This window comes from Uloborus diversus, chromosome 6 (genome assembly GCF_026930045.1).
Source record: "Uloborus diversus isolate 005 chromosome 6, Udiv.v.3.1, whole genome shotgun sequence".
In the NCBI taxonomy this organism is placed as follows: domain Eukaryota; kingdom Metazoa; phylum Arthropoda; class Arachnida; order Araneae; family Uloboridae; genus Uloborus; species Uloborus diversus.
Genome location: NC_072736.1, coordinates 27,193,885 through 27,208,126, shown reverse-complemented (window position 1 = coordinate 27,208,126; position 14,242 = coordinate 27,193,885). Strand labels below are relative to the sequence as shown.

The window sequence follows — 14,242 nt, the reverse complement described above, 5'->3', positions numbered from 1 at the left end:
TTTTTTTTTTTTTTGAACTTTAAATACATATTTATACTGTGTTACTCTCTCCTCCCCCCAAAGCACAATAGTACTACCTGCTCAACTGCCGGGTTTCTGAAATAAAAGGTTCAATTATTGAAAACAAATATCCTATACGGCACCTTTTATTTGAATTTTGTTATTAATTTTTGAACTTTTCTATGGTTTTTCAGGAATGTTATTTATTTCTGTATAATAATTATTAGAACAATTACTTATCTCATTCTAAACATTTAAATGCTTTTTGTAACTTCTTTTAACACTAAGTAACATTTTATAAACAAATTTATTTATTCATTTGTTATTATTTTTATATTTTGTATGGACAAAAAAAAAAAAAAAACCCTCAGACAATCACAATTTTTTTTTACAAGTATTTTACGGTCTTGGAGAGTGGACCAGTTATGTTTTTGTTTTCACAGCCCCCCCTCCTCCCCAACGTACAAAGAAAAAAAGGAATAGAAAGGAGAAAAAAGGAAATAATCTCACCCGGCTGTTGAAAAATTTCACACATTTTGAGCAATCCAAATGCTGGGAAGGGGGGGGGGGGGGCGAATGGGGGATCTTTTCGGGGAGGGGGACAAAGAAATATTTTTTTGAATTCCTGTGGTGGAGTAAGAATGTCAAGTTCGGGTCAGCTAGAATACAATTATTTAAAAATAATTTTAAACATAAATCATTCTTTTTTTGAGCAATCAGGATTGCTCAAAAAAGGACAGTTTTGATGTCTTGACTTGACTGTTTTGATGTCCTATGATTTTATTTTCCCCACCTCCCTCTGCAGCACCACCGTTGGCCGGCCCCCTCACGATGCTGCTCCTCTAGCGAAAACCGTCTCCAGGTCGCGTCCATATCCTACACACACACCTACGCACACATACACACACATATACGCGCAAAAACACACACCTACACATACACACAACTACCCATACATAAACATACCCCCCACGCAAACACACAACTACCCACTCACACACATATCCCCACACACAAACATACCTCCCCCACACATACAAACACGCACGCCTGCATACACACACTCATGATTGCGAAAAACATAATTTGAATTCAAGAAGTCAAAGTTCAAATTAATTTTTCTATTCTTTTTTTTGTTCAGTGTAACAGATTATAATTCGGAAAACAACATTCAATCAGACAAGCATGTGGAACTTGGAAGATTTGAAAATTAGTAGGCATGCGCCAATGGATACCAGCTAAATACCATTACCTAATGAATGAAAATCTCCTTTGAAAATAACTGCAATCCTTAAGGTTTTATGCAAATATTTATTTCCAAACTAAAACATCACAATTATAATGATAGATTCTATACAGGTGAGAAAGAGAAAGAAGACAATTAGTCATCAAACTTAGGCCTCTGGAAATTTGTGTTATAACGGTTCATCTTTTTCAAAATTCGGTAACGCTCTCTTCTTTCTTCTTCAGTCTCTGGCTTGGGATGGTACCTATAACAATTGCACCAGTTGTTAATATTTAAAAGGGGTGCAATGTGGATGTTGATTTTTTTTAACCATCAATGTTGTTTCTAACATGGATGTTTTGCATTCAATTGCTTTTTATATTAATGTATTACAGTGGAATCAAAGAAGAGAAGAAGAAGAATGTTAATATGCTTAAAATTGAGACGAAAGGTTCATTATTAATTAGTTATGACAGCTATCCCATTTTAAAGAGTTCGATATAGTTAGTTGTCAAAAGTACATTTTTATTACAGATGAGGGAGAACAGGGGTGCCCACCTGGGATTGAAAATGTTTGGGGGTGGGGGTTAAGGGGTATTTTTCTTTTTGGGCGGGCTCTTGCTTTGGGGGAGGGGGGTCTTTGCAACATTTAAGGGGGGGGAATAGCTCTTAGGGGTGTGGGCACCCCTGCAAAGAATATTGTATATTATTTCAGTATTTCCCAAACATAAACATGTGTTAATATTATAGTTTCTTACTAAATTACATATAAACATATATCATAGTTCACCGCTCTCAAGAAGTAGTTGATTTTAAAACAAGACTTGGAAATCATGGTGGGAGCTCAGATTGAAAATTTAACAGAAAAAAGAAGCATTGCTTACAGTGTTAAAACAGCTTTCACTTTTCGTGAAAATGAGTTTTTTCTTAACTGGGTTAATATTTTAAGCTGCAGTAGAAAAAACAAATAAGTTCAAATGTTGCCAACAAATAGAGAAATTTGTTGCAATAAAACCCACTAACTACAACGGACTGTAAATCTAACATGTTTTTATTGCCCATTGAAAAGTTATCCCTCATGGAATTTGCTGGTTTACAGTCAGTCTAAGAAAGGGTTTCTCAAACAGAGGGATGATTCCCCAGGGGGCATGAAGTTAAAATGAGGGGGAGGGTACAAGTGACCGGATGAAAATAAAAAAAAAAATTTGGTTAAAATACTTGGTTGGTACACAATTCATCAAACCTGAATTTACATTGTGGCTTTTTTTAATTAATCACGATGGTTATAAAATGAAAACAATCAATTTAAATGAAGCATCTATATTCGTTAAACAAATATATATTCAAGCAATACTTTTGCCTAACATGGATTTGGAAAATTGGACATATCATTTTGGACAAAATACTTCACGGTGTATCTCAGTGAATCACAGGAAGCTCTACGATTATATCCACTTGTGTGCGAAAAAGCATTTTCACTCGTGGCAATAAACACAAAGTATAAAAAAAGAACTTGATATTACTAGTGACTTGGGTTGCTAGTGACCCTTACTCAAATGCAACCAAGAATAGGAATACTATTTAAGGAAATACAAGCTCATCGATCTCACTAACTTATTTTTCTCTTACCAGTACTTCTTTAACTAAAATTGGAACTCATAATGTTGTATCTCATGACACTAAAAATACATGTTTTGTTTCTAAAGTAATACCTGCTTTTTTTTTCATATGCCTATACAATTTATTGCGTTAGGAGGTATGAAGGGCTCTTTTCTCAACAGGGGGGTATGTAGTTCAAAAAAGTTTGGGTTTTTTGCTTTCTATGCATAAAAACATTAATACTGTGCAAAATGTAATGTCCAAAGAAGACAGACATAACTAAAACTTGGAAGAATATGACAAATAATGAGTTTTGCAAACAATACAATTATTTTTCAGAAAAAGCAGATTAAACAATCCTAATTTACTGATATACAACACAATGATTAAAAAAAGATTTTAAAAAAATGTTTTCCCTTTATTCTGTTCATAGTTCTGTCCTTTTTTGTCTTAAGAGATATTAGCTTCTTCTTTCCGCAAAATTATTTCTTTCATACTTTTTGCACCCGTGAGAAAACTTTCAAGCATATTTTGCATTCCTATTGGTTCTTTGATAGTTTATAATTTTCTCATAGGTTGCTTGGTCATAAACTGTTAGTTATTTCACTCAAGGCCATGTTTAAGGGGAAAGTTTTAAAGGTTAAAATACTCCCATTAAATTAAAATGAATAACTAACTTAATTTAAAAATGGATTTAATTAAATTATTTTTTATAGTTAATTAGTTAAGTGTTCTCCTTCTTTAATTTTTCCCCATTTTGAATAGGCTCGAGAATTATAGATTCCCACACTACCTTTGCATGAATCCAAACATGAAGTTATGTTTGGAAAAGTCAATGATGAAAGAATGGTTGAGTAGTATGGCAATGCTAGGCATACAGGGGAAAAATTATATTACTATTTCTTCAAGGGAGTATTAGGTGGATTTCACTTCACATAGTAAAAGAAGAAAGCTTCCATGGAAAAAAAAAAGTAGAATAGTGCTTAGTGCGAAATTTCTAAGTTCATTAAATTCCAGATTAATGTTGCTTGATTAGAATAAAGATCAGCATTAGTTGATATAAAAAGAATGTGTTCTTTTTTCCATTTTTTAGAAAATGATGAATTGTACATAAAAGATTTTATTTAAAGTGTAACATAAAAAAAAAAGAAGTTATTGTTAGCAAACTAAAATAAATTATTTAATTTGATTAGTTATTTTTTCTTTTACACAATAAGTTAGAAAGAAAAAAAGTTTGCAACTCTCCTTTTCTGAAATCCTGCACCTGGACCTTATTGCTTTTATTGGATACCTTTTCATTCATGCGCTTGTATCTTTTCATTGAAGAAGTGGTTGTTTGTAAACTCAAAATACTTCGGCATTCGTATGTTACAAGCAAATACCAAACACTTCACCTCACTTCACACCCCAGGGCCCGTACCTACCACCATTTTTGGTTTAATGGGTTTATGGGACCCTAAAGACAGCTCTGATTTTTTGATCCAGACCAGAAGCCAAGCAATCCCTGGTCCCGAATCCTCAGATCTTTGATTCACCTATAGGAATTTGTGACCATGACATATTTAACCCAAGAGTCGCGTTTCCTTTTGTTACGCTAGTGCTCGCGCTTTGTTCTTTTCTCTGCCGTAGCGATCCGTGAGACAAAAGCAGAAGAAAGGAAGTGTCGGGGGAGAAAATGACACCTGACTAGGATGGCGCGCTATTGGTTTAAATGACCAACATACATTTCCAAAAGTTATGCAACCTTGAAATACCGAAGAAAATTCTCAGAACTAAGTGTGTGGGCTGGGGAGAGTCTGACCTTCAGCTACACAGATGGGCCCCATTATTAGAATAAGGGGTGGTGGGATAGAGCGAAATATCTGACAACGCGCGGGGAATTGACCGAAGCGCGACTTCTCTAGGGTTAACATGTCCCAGTCACCATTGAGGAACACGAAGGATCTTCGACCAGCTGAGTTTAAACTGGGGACTCTTTGTTAGACCACTAACTATTTTCACAGCTCCATCCTAATTTAATTTACATTTGTTATATAGCCAAAGAGTGGCAACACTATTTTGCTCTTTATTTAAATTTTATGTAAATTACCTTTTTATATATATGTTGAAATAAAATAGAGGTCGTCTCTTGACTCAAAAAATTGGTTCATGTCTATTACTTATTAGACGTAAGATCCACGGAAAAATACTGCGCATAGCTTTTAAAGCTAACAAAATGGTAGCAGAGCGTGGTTTAAACCTAAAATGTTTGAGTTTGGAAATAGCGCAGTGAGAAATAACTTCTATCCATTACTGGGTAACAATGGCGCACGCTGAGGAAAGTGGCGTATTTAAGTTTCAGAAGCTAAACAGAGACAACTATAAAAGTTGGAAGTTCAATGTTAAGATGTTATTAACGAACTATGATGTGTTTAGCGTAGTAGACGGTACGGAGACTCTGGCAAAAGGTGCTGACGAAAAAGAAACGAAATCTTGGAAAAGACGCGATTCTAAAGCAATGTCAACAATTTGCCTGCTTGTGGACGAAGAACTGAAAAATTTGGTCATAGACTCGACTAGTGCAAAAGAAGCATGGGACTCGTTATGCAAAGTGTTCGAACCTACAACTCGAGCTAGAATTGCCGCGTTGCGTTCGGAATTCACGAAATTAAATTTAAAAGAAGACGAAAATATTTCTGTTTTTATCGGCCGCATTTTTCGAGCTGCAAAAGACTTGGAATCTGCCGGAAGAAAAGTGGAAGATGACGAAATAGCGTATCAGATGCTGTGTAATTTACCTCCGAAGTATGACAATGTTGTAATTCAACTGTATCAACTGAGCGATGAAAGTTTTACCTCTGAAAATGTGCGAAAAGCCTTAATATCTGAATTTGATAGACTTCAGCATAGGGAGAATCCAAAAGAAACTTCATCATTCCCGCAAACTGCATTTGTTTTCGACAGACACAGAAAAAATGTGTGTTTCGCTTGCGGAGAAGAAGGGCACTACTCTAGGAACTGTCCGAAAAGGAAAAATAATTCTAACTACAACAACTGGAAGCGTGAACAACGTAAAGGTCAACAAGATATGGTTACGGAAAATCGCGGAAAACTAAAGAAAGTCCAAAATTCCAATTTCCGAAAGAAGGACGGAGATGCAAGTTCTTTTCTCCCCGGAGCAATGACAGCAAATACAAAAACTGTTGAATTCGCGGTAGATTCTGCCGCAACAGAACATTTCTGTGCTGATTTAGAACTATTTCAAGACTTTAAAAGTTTTCCTAACTCAAAAGCTGTAATTGCGGAAGGAACAACAAATATTTGTGGTTCGGGTGACATTTCTTTGGAGATTATACAAAAGTCAGGTAATAAAACTCTTTTACTGAAAAATGTAATGTACACTCCAAATATGTCGCGAAACTTGATTTCTGGTAGATTAATTGACAAAGCTGGTTTTTCATTAAAAATTAAAAACAGTAAAGCTGTAATAAGAAAACCGAACGGTCAATTTTTCGTAGAAGCACCTTTGGTAAACAATTTTTACATTTTAAAAGCAAATTCAAGTGTAAAAACTTCTGAAATTTGTATTACTGAGAAAAACTCAATTATGTTAATGCATAAGAGATATGGGCATCAAAATGCTCAAGCTTTAAAGAGCTTCAGTAAATCTGAAAATGTTTACGGTTTAGAAAACTTAAGTGGTAAGATTGAAATTTGTGACACTTGTCAAATTTCAAAGTCCACTAGAGCTAGTTTTAAAAGTATAAATAAAATTACTACTAATAGTGTTTTGGAACTACTTCATTTAGATTTATTTGGCCCAACTGCGGTAAAATCTTTAGCAGGTTCGCGTTATTTTTTAAGTATTGTAGATGATTATTCTCGATATGCCAATATTTATTTCCTTAAGCATAAAAATGAAGCGTTTAAATATTTTAAAATATTTCAAGCAGAAGCGGAAAGACAGTTTGACAAAAGGATTAAGCGCATTAGAACTGATAATGGGCTTGAGTTTTGTGCTAAATATTTTGAAGATCATTTAAAGTCGGAAGGTATTAAAATTGAACGTACTAATATTTATTCCGCAGAAATGAATGGGACAGCGGAACGTCTGAACAGGTCAATTATTGAAGGTGTTAGAGCAGTGTTAAGTGAAACTAATTTACCAAAATCATTGTGGGCTGAATTAGCTCATATGCAAAACTATTTGAAAAATAGGTTTCCGCATAAAAGTTTAGGAAATGTAGCACCACTAAACATTTGGGACAATAAAAAGTTCTCGGTAAGACACTTGAAAACTATAGGAAGTACCGCGTACAGGGTTCATACACTTTTGGTTAAAAAAAGTTCCCTGACTTTTCCAGGTTTTCCAGGTTGTTTTTTAGAAAATTCCAGGTTACTCGCTTCATTCAAAATTTAAGTTTAAATAGTAATATTTTCAAAATAATTAAAATTGTTTAAAGTAGCAATGCAGAAGAACTGAAACTTCTCCCCTTAAATTAAAAAAAAAAAAAAAGGATTTTTTTTTCCTTTGTTTTCTCTGTCAAAATTTTAAGTTTTCTTTAAACATTTTGTTCAAAATTGTTTTAATTTGTTTACTATTTGTTGAAAACAGAGTACTTTCAACTTATTTTAGCGTTTCTTTGATGTCAAGCGTAATATTATAGCGTTTTGCTGTAGTCCTGCAGCAACCTTTTAGCATCCGCTTTTGGTTTACAATACTTTTTATTTTCTTATAAGTAGGTTACACAAAACATATTGAGCAAAATGCAAAGCTAAATTTCAGTATAAATATGGTTAACTTGTTGCATCAATCGGCATACCATGTAATGCATAGTAACAAAAATCAACATCCGCCGATCATAGGCCAATGCCAATAATCTTTTTTTTTTTTTTTTTTTTTTCACATATTAAAGGACGCTTACATTAAAATTTCAAATTTTCTTTTCCAGAAAGTAATAGTTAATTTTCAAAAATTCATACCTTTTTTCACATTTAATGTTATTTTCAATGTTACTCATTGATATAAACATCTAATTCTGTTTCTGGAAGTTTAAGTCTACTTCCATTGTGCAAACGATCAAATATGGCGACAAAGTGAAAATTTTAAAATAATAAGTAGATTTTTGGATTTGTAGTATAAAAGTAGTAATAAATAATTAATAATCCTTAAAAAGCTACAATAAAAGCAAAATAGTCAGTATTTAGCACATAAGAGTCTAAATCAATTAAAACAAAAAATGTTATGAAGATTAAATTTTGCATTTTTCCAGAAAATGATTACAAATTATCCGGAAAAAAAGGCACAATTTGTGTTGTTTTCGTTTGCATTGCAATTAACATCCAATGCCGTTTTCGGGAACTTAGGCACTTTAAAAAGTCTTGTGTACTTCCATCTTGGGAATGACCAAATATGGCGGCTATGCCCAAAAATAAAAAATAGCTTTTTTAATTTGTCGCATGAAGACAATTAAAAAATAATAAATCTTCATGAAACTACAATTCATTGAAAAGTTTTTATCACATTTGCGTCCGAGGCAGTGAGGATAAGATTAAGTTTTAAGAACAAAATTTTTCATTTCTCAAGAAAATTATTTTAAATAACTATAGAAAAACAATTTGTGGACCATTTTTTGTTATTTTCATCAGTTTTCAATTAAAGAAAACATCCAATTCTGCTTTGTTTTTAGAAACTTAGGCATTTTAGGGTCGTATCTACTTCCATCTTGTGAATGACCAAAGATGGCGACTACGTTTTACACGTAGCTGAAATGATTTTCGATCAAAAAAAAAAAAACGATTTTCCCCGATTGACCCTCCCATCTACAGGTTGTGCTTCCGAAGCAGTAAATTGTCTTCTCTCCTTTTGAGTTTGTGCATAATTGCTGTTCACCTGATTTTTTTTCCCCTTGGGAACTACTGAGAGCCAAAAATGGCGGCTGCTGAAGATTTTTTGGGTCGCCACTTTTTTCATTGCTATAAAATTGTTACAATTTTTTTTAAATACATCGATAAAAATGAAGATTAGATCTCATAAAACTAAATTCCCTGGGGAAAAAATTGGGAAAAGAAAAATTTTGGGGACACATTTGGAAAATTCCCTGACATTTTTGACTATGTCATTTTAAATGATAATTTTAAGTTTTCCCGAAGCGTACGAACCCTGAACCGAATAGAATGTTGTGGCAACCCATCTATAACTTTAGGCAGTAGAAAGAAATGCGTTCCCCTCACTGACTCCATGCAAGAAAATCTTCGCTCTTTTGGCGCATTTTTCGTTGTGAAAAAAACGTTCATTTTTCGATTGCAGTTTTTAAGTGCCAGTCGGTTTAGATAAAAATTTACAATTTTTTTCGTGAAATCACAATAAAAACGAAGACTAGACCTCATGGTACTTAATTCCTTGGGGAAAAAAAAATTTTGGAGGACAAAATTTGAAATCTCCCTGACTTTTCCCTGACATTTTTGACAGTGTTATTTTCCCTGACAATTCCCGGTTTTCCCGGAATTCCCGGAGCGTACGAACCCTGCGCGTATTACCATATTCCAAAAGAACGACGAAGTAAATTCGAACCAAATGCTGGAATCGGTATATTGGTAGGTTATGCAGTAAAAACATATGGATATAGGATATGGGAACCAGGTACGCGAAATGTATTTGAAACTAAGCATGTAAAATTTGACGAAAGTAAACATAGATATGAAACTGAATCTAAGCGAAAAGAAACTGTTATTACAGCGTCAATTTTAAATTCAGAAAGTGATTTCTCGGATGAGGAAACTCAAATTTCCTTGGATATTCCAGATAAAGGTGAAACTAGTGGGATAAAAAGAATAAACTGGGAAAGGAAAGTAAAAACTAGAAATAGAGGTAAATCTGAAGGTCGAAAAGACATTTATTACTATCCTGAGCCTAAAATTAGACTTAGAAGTCTAAAAGAAGTCGAAAATTATTGCAAAAATAATGACATTCCCTTTAATTCCAAAGATTTTGATTTTTCAAAGAAAGATTTAAATGAAGAAATTCTTAGTAGTGATAATGCTGAACATTCGAGTGATAGCGAGGTTGAAATTCATTGTGCGGAAGTTAAAATTCCTTTAACACTTGAAGAATCTCAAAACTGTTCAGAAAGAAATGAATGGCTCAAAGCTATGATTGAAGAGATAAATATGTTAAAATCTCGCGGTGTTTACGAGTTGGTTCCGAGAAAGGAAGCCACAAAAGTTTTGGGTTGTAAATGGGTGTACAATTTAAAAACAGATACTAATAAATCAATTAGGATATATCGTTCAAGGTTGGTTGCACTCGGTTTTAGGCAAACAGAAGGAATAAATTTTTTTGATACTTTTTCGCCAGTAATTAGTTTTACATTAGTTAGATTTTTCTTTACAATTCTGGTCGCCTTAAAAAGTTGGAGACATGCTCATCTGGACATTAAATGTGCGTATCTGTACGGAAATTTAACAGAAACCATATATTTGGAACAACCAAAAGGTTTTGTAACGAGGGGTAAAGAAAATCATGTTATGAAACTTAAAAAGGCGTTGTATGGCCTACATCAATCAGGGCGCGAGTGGTTTCATGAATTAAATAGAGTATTTTCGGAATTACATTTCGAAAAGCTGTCGAGTTGTAATTGTGTTTTTCATTTAAATTGGAAAGTTATAATTTTGTTGTATGTTGATGATTTAGCGGTATTTGCTTTAAATGACGATTTATTGAATCGTGCAATTGATTTAATAAAATCAAAGTTTGATATAAAAAATTTAGGGGCAATTTCAAAATTCTTAGGGGTTGAATTCGAATGTATGGATGATGGTCATTTAATGATTCATCAGAAATCTTACATTGAAAAGTTAGATTCTGTTTTCAATCAGTTTCGAAAGGAAAATGTAAAAGTTCCGTTAAACCCCGGTGTAATTGTACAAAAATGTGCAGAGGGGGAAGAAATTCAAAATGTGCCTTATAGATCTTTAGTTGGTAGTCTTTTGTTTTTAGCCACGAGAACTAGGCCTGATATTATGTTTCATGTATCTTTACTATCTAAGTATTGTAATTCTCCTTTCAAAATTCACTGGAAAATGTTGTGTCAAGTTTTAAATTATGTTATAAATACTAAAGAGTATTGCTTGGACTTATCTAAAGCTAGTAATTCTAATGTTGAAGCATACGTAAATGCAAGTTGGTCTTCAGATCGAGATGATCGAAAATCAGTAAGTGGGTTTTTAGTTACGTTAGACGGAGTTCCAATATCTTGGTTATCGTCAAAACAAGCCACAGTTGCTCTTTCCAGCATGGAATCTGAATTTATTGCTATTTCAGATGTAGTAAAAGAAATAATCTGGCTTTCACGAATCTTAAAAGATTGTAGAAATTTAGGAGTTATTTTTCAAAAGCCGACAGTTTATTGCGATAGCAAAAGTGCTATTTATTTTTCTAAGAATTTTGTGGAAAATAAAAGAACTAAACATATAGACATTAAATATTTTTTCGTTAAAGAAAATTTAAAAGATGGGAAATTTGAGTTAATTCATGTTAATGGAAAGAAGAATTTAGCTGATTGCTTGACTAAATGTTTAACTGTGCAACAGTTAATGGACTTCTGTAAAAGAGTGTTTTGTTTTGGTGTTTAAAAATTATCATTTTCTTGTATGGATCTGTGAAAATGAGGGGGATATGTTAGACCACTAACTATTTTCACAGCTCCATCCTAATTTAATTTACATTTGTTATATAGCCAAAGAGTGGCAACACTATTTTATTCTTTATTTAAATTTTATGTAAATTACCTTTTTATATATATGTTGAAATAAAATAGAGGTCGTCTCTTGACTCAAAAAATTGGTTCATGTCTATTACTTATTAGACGTAAGATCCACGGAAAAATACTGCGCATAGCTTTTAAAGCTAACACTCTTCCGTTACAAGTCAGATGCCTTACCGATCAGGTCATTACAGCCCTACAAATACCAAACAGCTTGCACATGGTACGCACAGTAAAATAGTGTCTGAATGGCAAGCTATTTGCTGGTAGTTACGCCTTAGCCTTGGGGCGGCAACTCACAGCTTAACTTTTAGAACATTGTTTAGTTAAACTTTCTAGCTTCAGACATTTATTAATTTTGAATTATCTTTTGTTTGTCAAAAGTAAAGCTTGTGTGAACATCACCACAGTCACAAAATTAGTCTTTATATGCAAGGGCATAGCCCAGATTCTAGTTAAGGAGGCGCAAGCCTTAGCATAGGCACAGCAAAATAGTGGATATTTGTTTTGTCCCCCCCCCCACACAATACAGACTTCGGAAATTGCTTGAAATTACAGTCCTCCTCACCCCTTAAAAAAAATTTATGCTATTTTTGGTCAGATGAAGGCAGAAAAAGCAGTTATGTGGTTCTTCCCCAGAAAATTTTCGAGATTGAAGTCTTAAAGCTGCAATTTTAAATTATCTTTGATGACATTTGGAAAGAAAGTAGGAGTCAAAGATTCTCTTCTATTGAGGCAGTTGGACCTCCCTGCCCTTTTCTGGCTATGCCCATGTTTATATGTAAAAGAGATACAAGTAAATAAAAACTATCAATTAATAAAGTTTGAAAATAGCACAAGCTTTTAAAAATATATATATAAACTTCAGCTTAAAACATACCTCAGTGTATGAAGAATATTCTCTACATATGTTTTGGCATCAAACATGTCGGCCGCTTCCACTTGCGTCAGAAGCTCCGTGCGAAATGCCTGTTCTTTACGCAATGCTCGTTTCAGCTTGACCTTGGCAAAGACAAACTTCATTCTCTTGCGCAGCTTCCTGAGCTTGTGCTTCCTCATTTTGCGCCTACGGATCACGATCATGCGAACAGCTTCCTTCTTTGAGAGCCTAGACATAAGCAAAGGGAGAAATTATGAAAAGACGGGATTTATTTAAAATTTCTATTTATATTAAAAGTTATAATCAATAAGTCAATGGCAATACAATCTAAGGATAAATATGGCCAATGTACGATCTTAATGATTTTCACTTTCACTGACAGGTGAATTTTTCTTTTTTTCATCAAATTAACTTTCCTGAATCAAAGCATAATGGTAAAATCTAGAGACATACCAAGTAGCCAAGTTCCGAGTACTCGGCCGAGTAATCGTGTACCAATTATGTTTTAAGAAGAACCAACGACACACACGTGATGAATTTTGAACTCATTAAAATAATGGTATAGACCTCTATGTCCACATAAAAGTTTTTTTTTAAAATTCCAGCTGAAATTTAATCAGGCACTAGTTAAAAGATTTTGTTTGTGTCAAAAATTTTACAAAAATGTAATTTTGAAACTTAAAAATAAACAAATAAATAAAAGGTGTGAAGAATCCAGTTGGAATTAAAACAAATTATAGTTCTAGTTCACCAAACATATATGATTTTTAAAAGCAAATAAAACAACGTTAAAAGCACAAATGTGCAGGAATATTGTACACATGTTTCTGCCTTACAAGGAGCGTCTTTTTCCAACGCATAAAATGTCAGTTAATGAATGTAAAGACACCCAACAAAAAGATTCAACTTTTGTCGGAGGTCTTTAAATCCACAAGCTCAAATTTTGTGCATTGAAAAGACATTCCTTGTAATGCTAAAACACATATATACCAATATATCGATACATATCTATTACCGCAGTAAAGATACTTAGATTTCTATCCATCTGATACATCGTTTGAAACGGAAATATGGGACATAATTACGGAGAAATTGAAATACTGACTCAAAAATACATAATTGATAGTTCTGTGTGATGGGTGAGTGTTTGAAATTTCAAGAAATTATCTGCATTCTTCAATCAGTTATTGATTATTTATTTAGAGTAAAAGGGAAAATTAACGGGATCCCTAAAGCTCAAGGTGGGTCCAATGTCAGTTTAGTCGCCGGATCCCATGAGCCTGTAAAGTTTTCAAATGCGGGGCTCTTCTAAGGACTGTGCCCCTAGTTTCTGACAAGGCTGATATGGCCCCTCGTGGGCCCTGAAAGGTGAATGCGTGTTGGTTAAAAAAGCATCTTAATCAGAGTGGTGACAGGAACTGTGATAAAAAGTTCCCTGACTTTTCCCTGATTAAGTTTACTAAATTTCCCTGATTTACGTTACCAATGATAATGGTTTCCTTTCTTTGCTCTACTTGAAATCCATTGTATCTTTGTATAAAATGCAATATTTTAAACGCTTTAAGCTGTGTAAAGTTTGTGAACTAAAGATATATTTTAAATAGATGTTACTTTTTCAATAAAATGGTTAAAAAAAAACATATAAAGTCAATTTTTTTGGAAAAAAGAAAAAACCTACAAAACAGTATATTAAATTTTTCTACATGGAAAGATTATAGAAAAATTTAAAAAAAAACTTTACTTCCAGAAACCACTTAGCATAAGAATTTTAAGAAATATTAAAATCACTCTTAA

At 33.4% G+C, this 14,242-nt stretch overlaps 1 protein-coding gene across 1 annotated transcript; it reads right to left on the bottom strand.

Moving 5' to 3' along the window:
• Positions 1-1,299: 1,299 nt before the first annotated feature.
• LOC129224294 (uncharacterized) lies at positions 1,300-12,684 on the bottom strand. Its single transcript, XM_054858726.1, has 2 exons — positions 12,449-12,684; positions 1,300-1,490 (listed from the first exon to the last, which is right to left on the bottom strand). Exons 1-2 carry the CDS (start codon positions 12,682-12,684, stop codon positions 1,382-1,384), a joined length of 345 nt encoding a protein of 114 aa, XP_054714701.1. The 3' UTR covers positions 1,300-1,381.
• Positions 12,685-14,242: the final 1,558 nt, after the last annotated feature.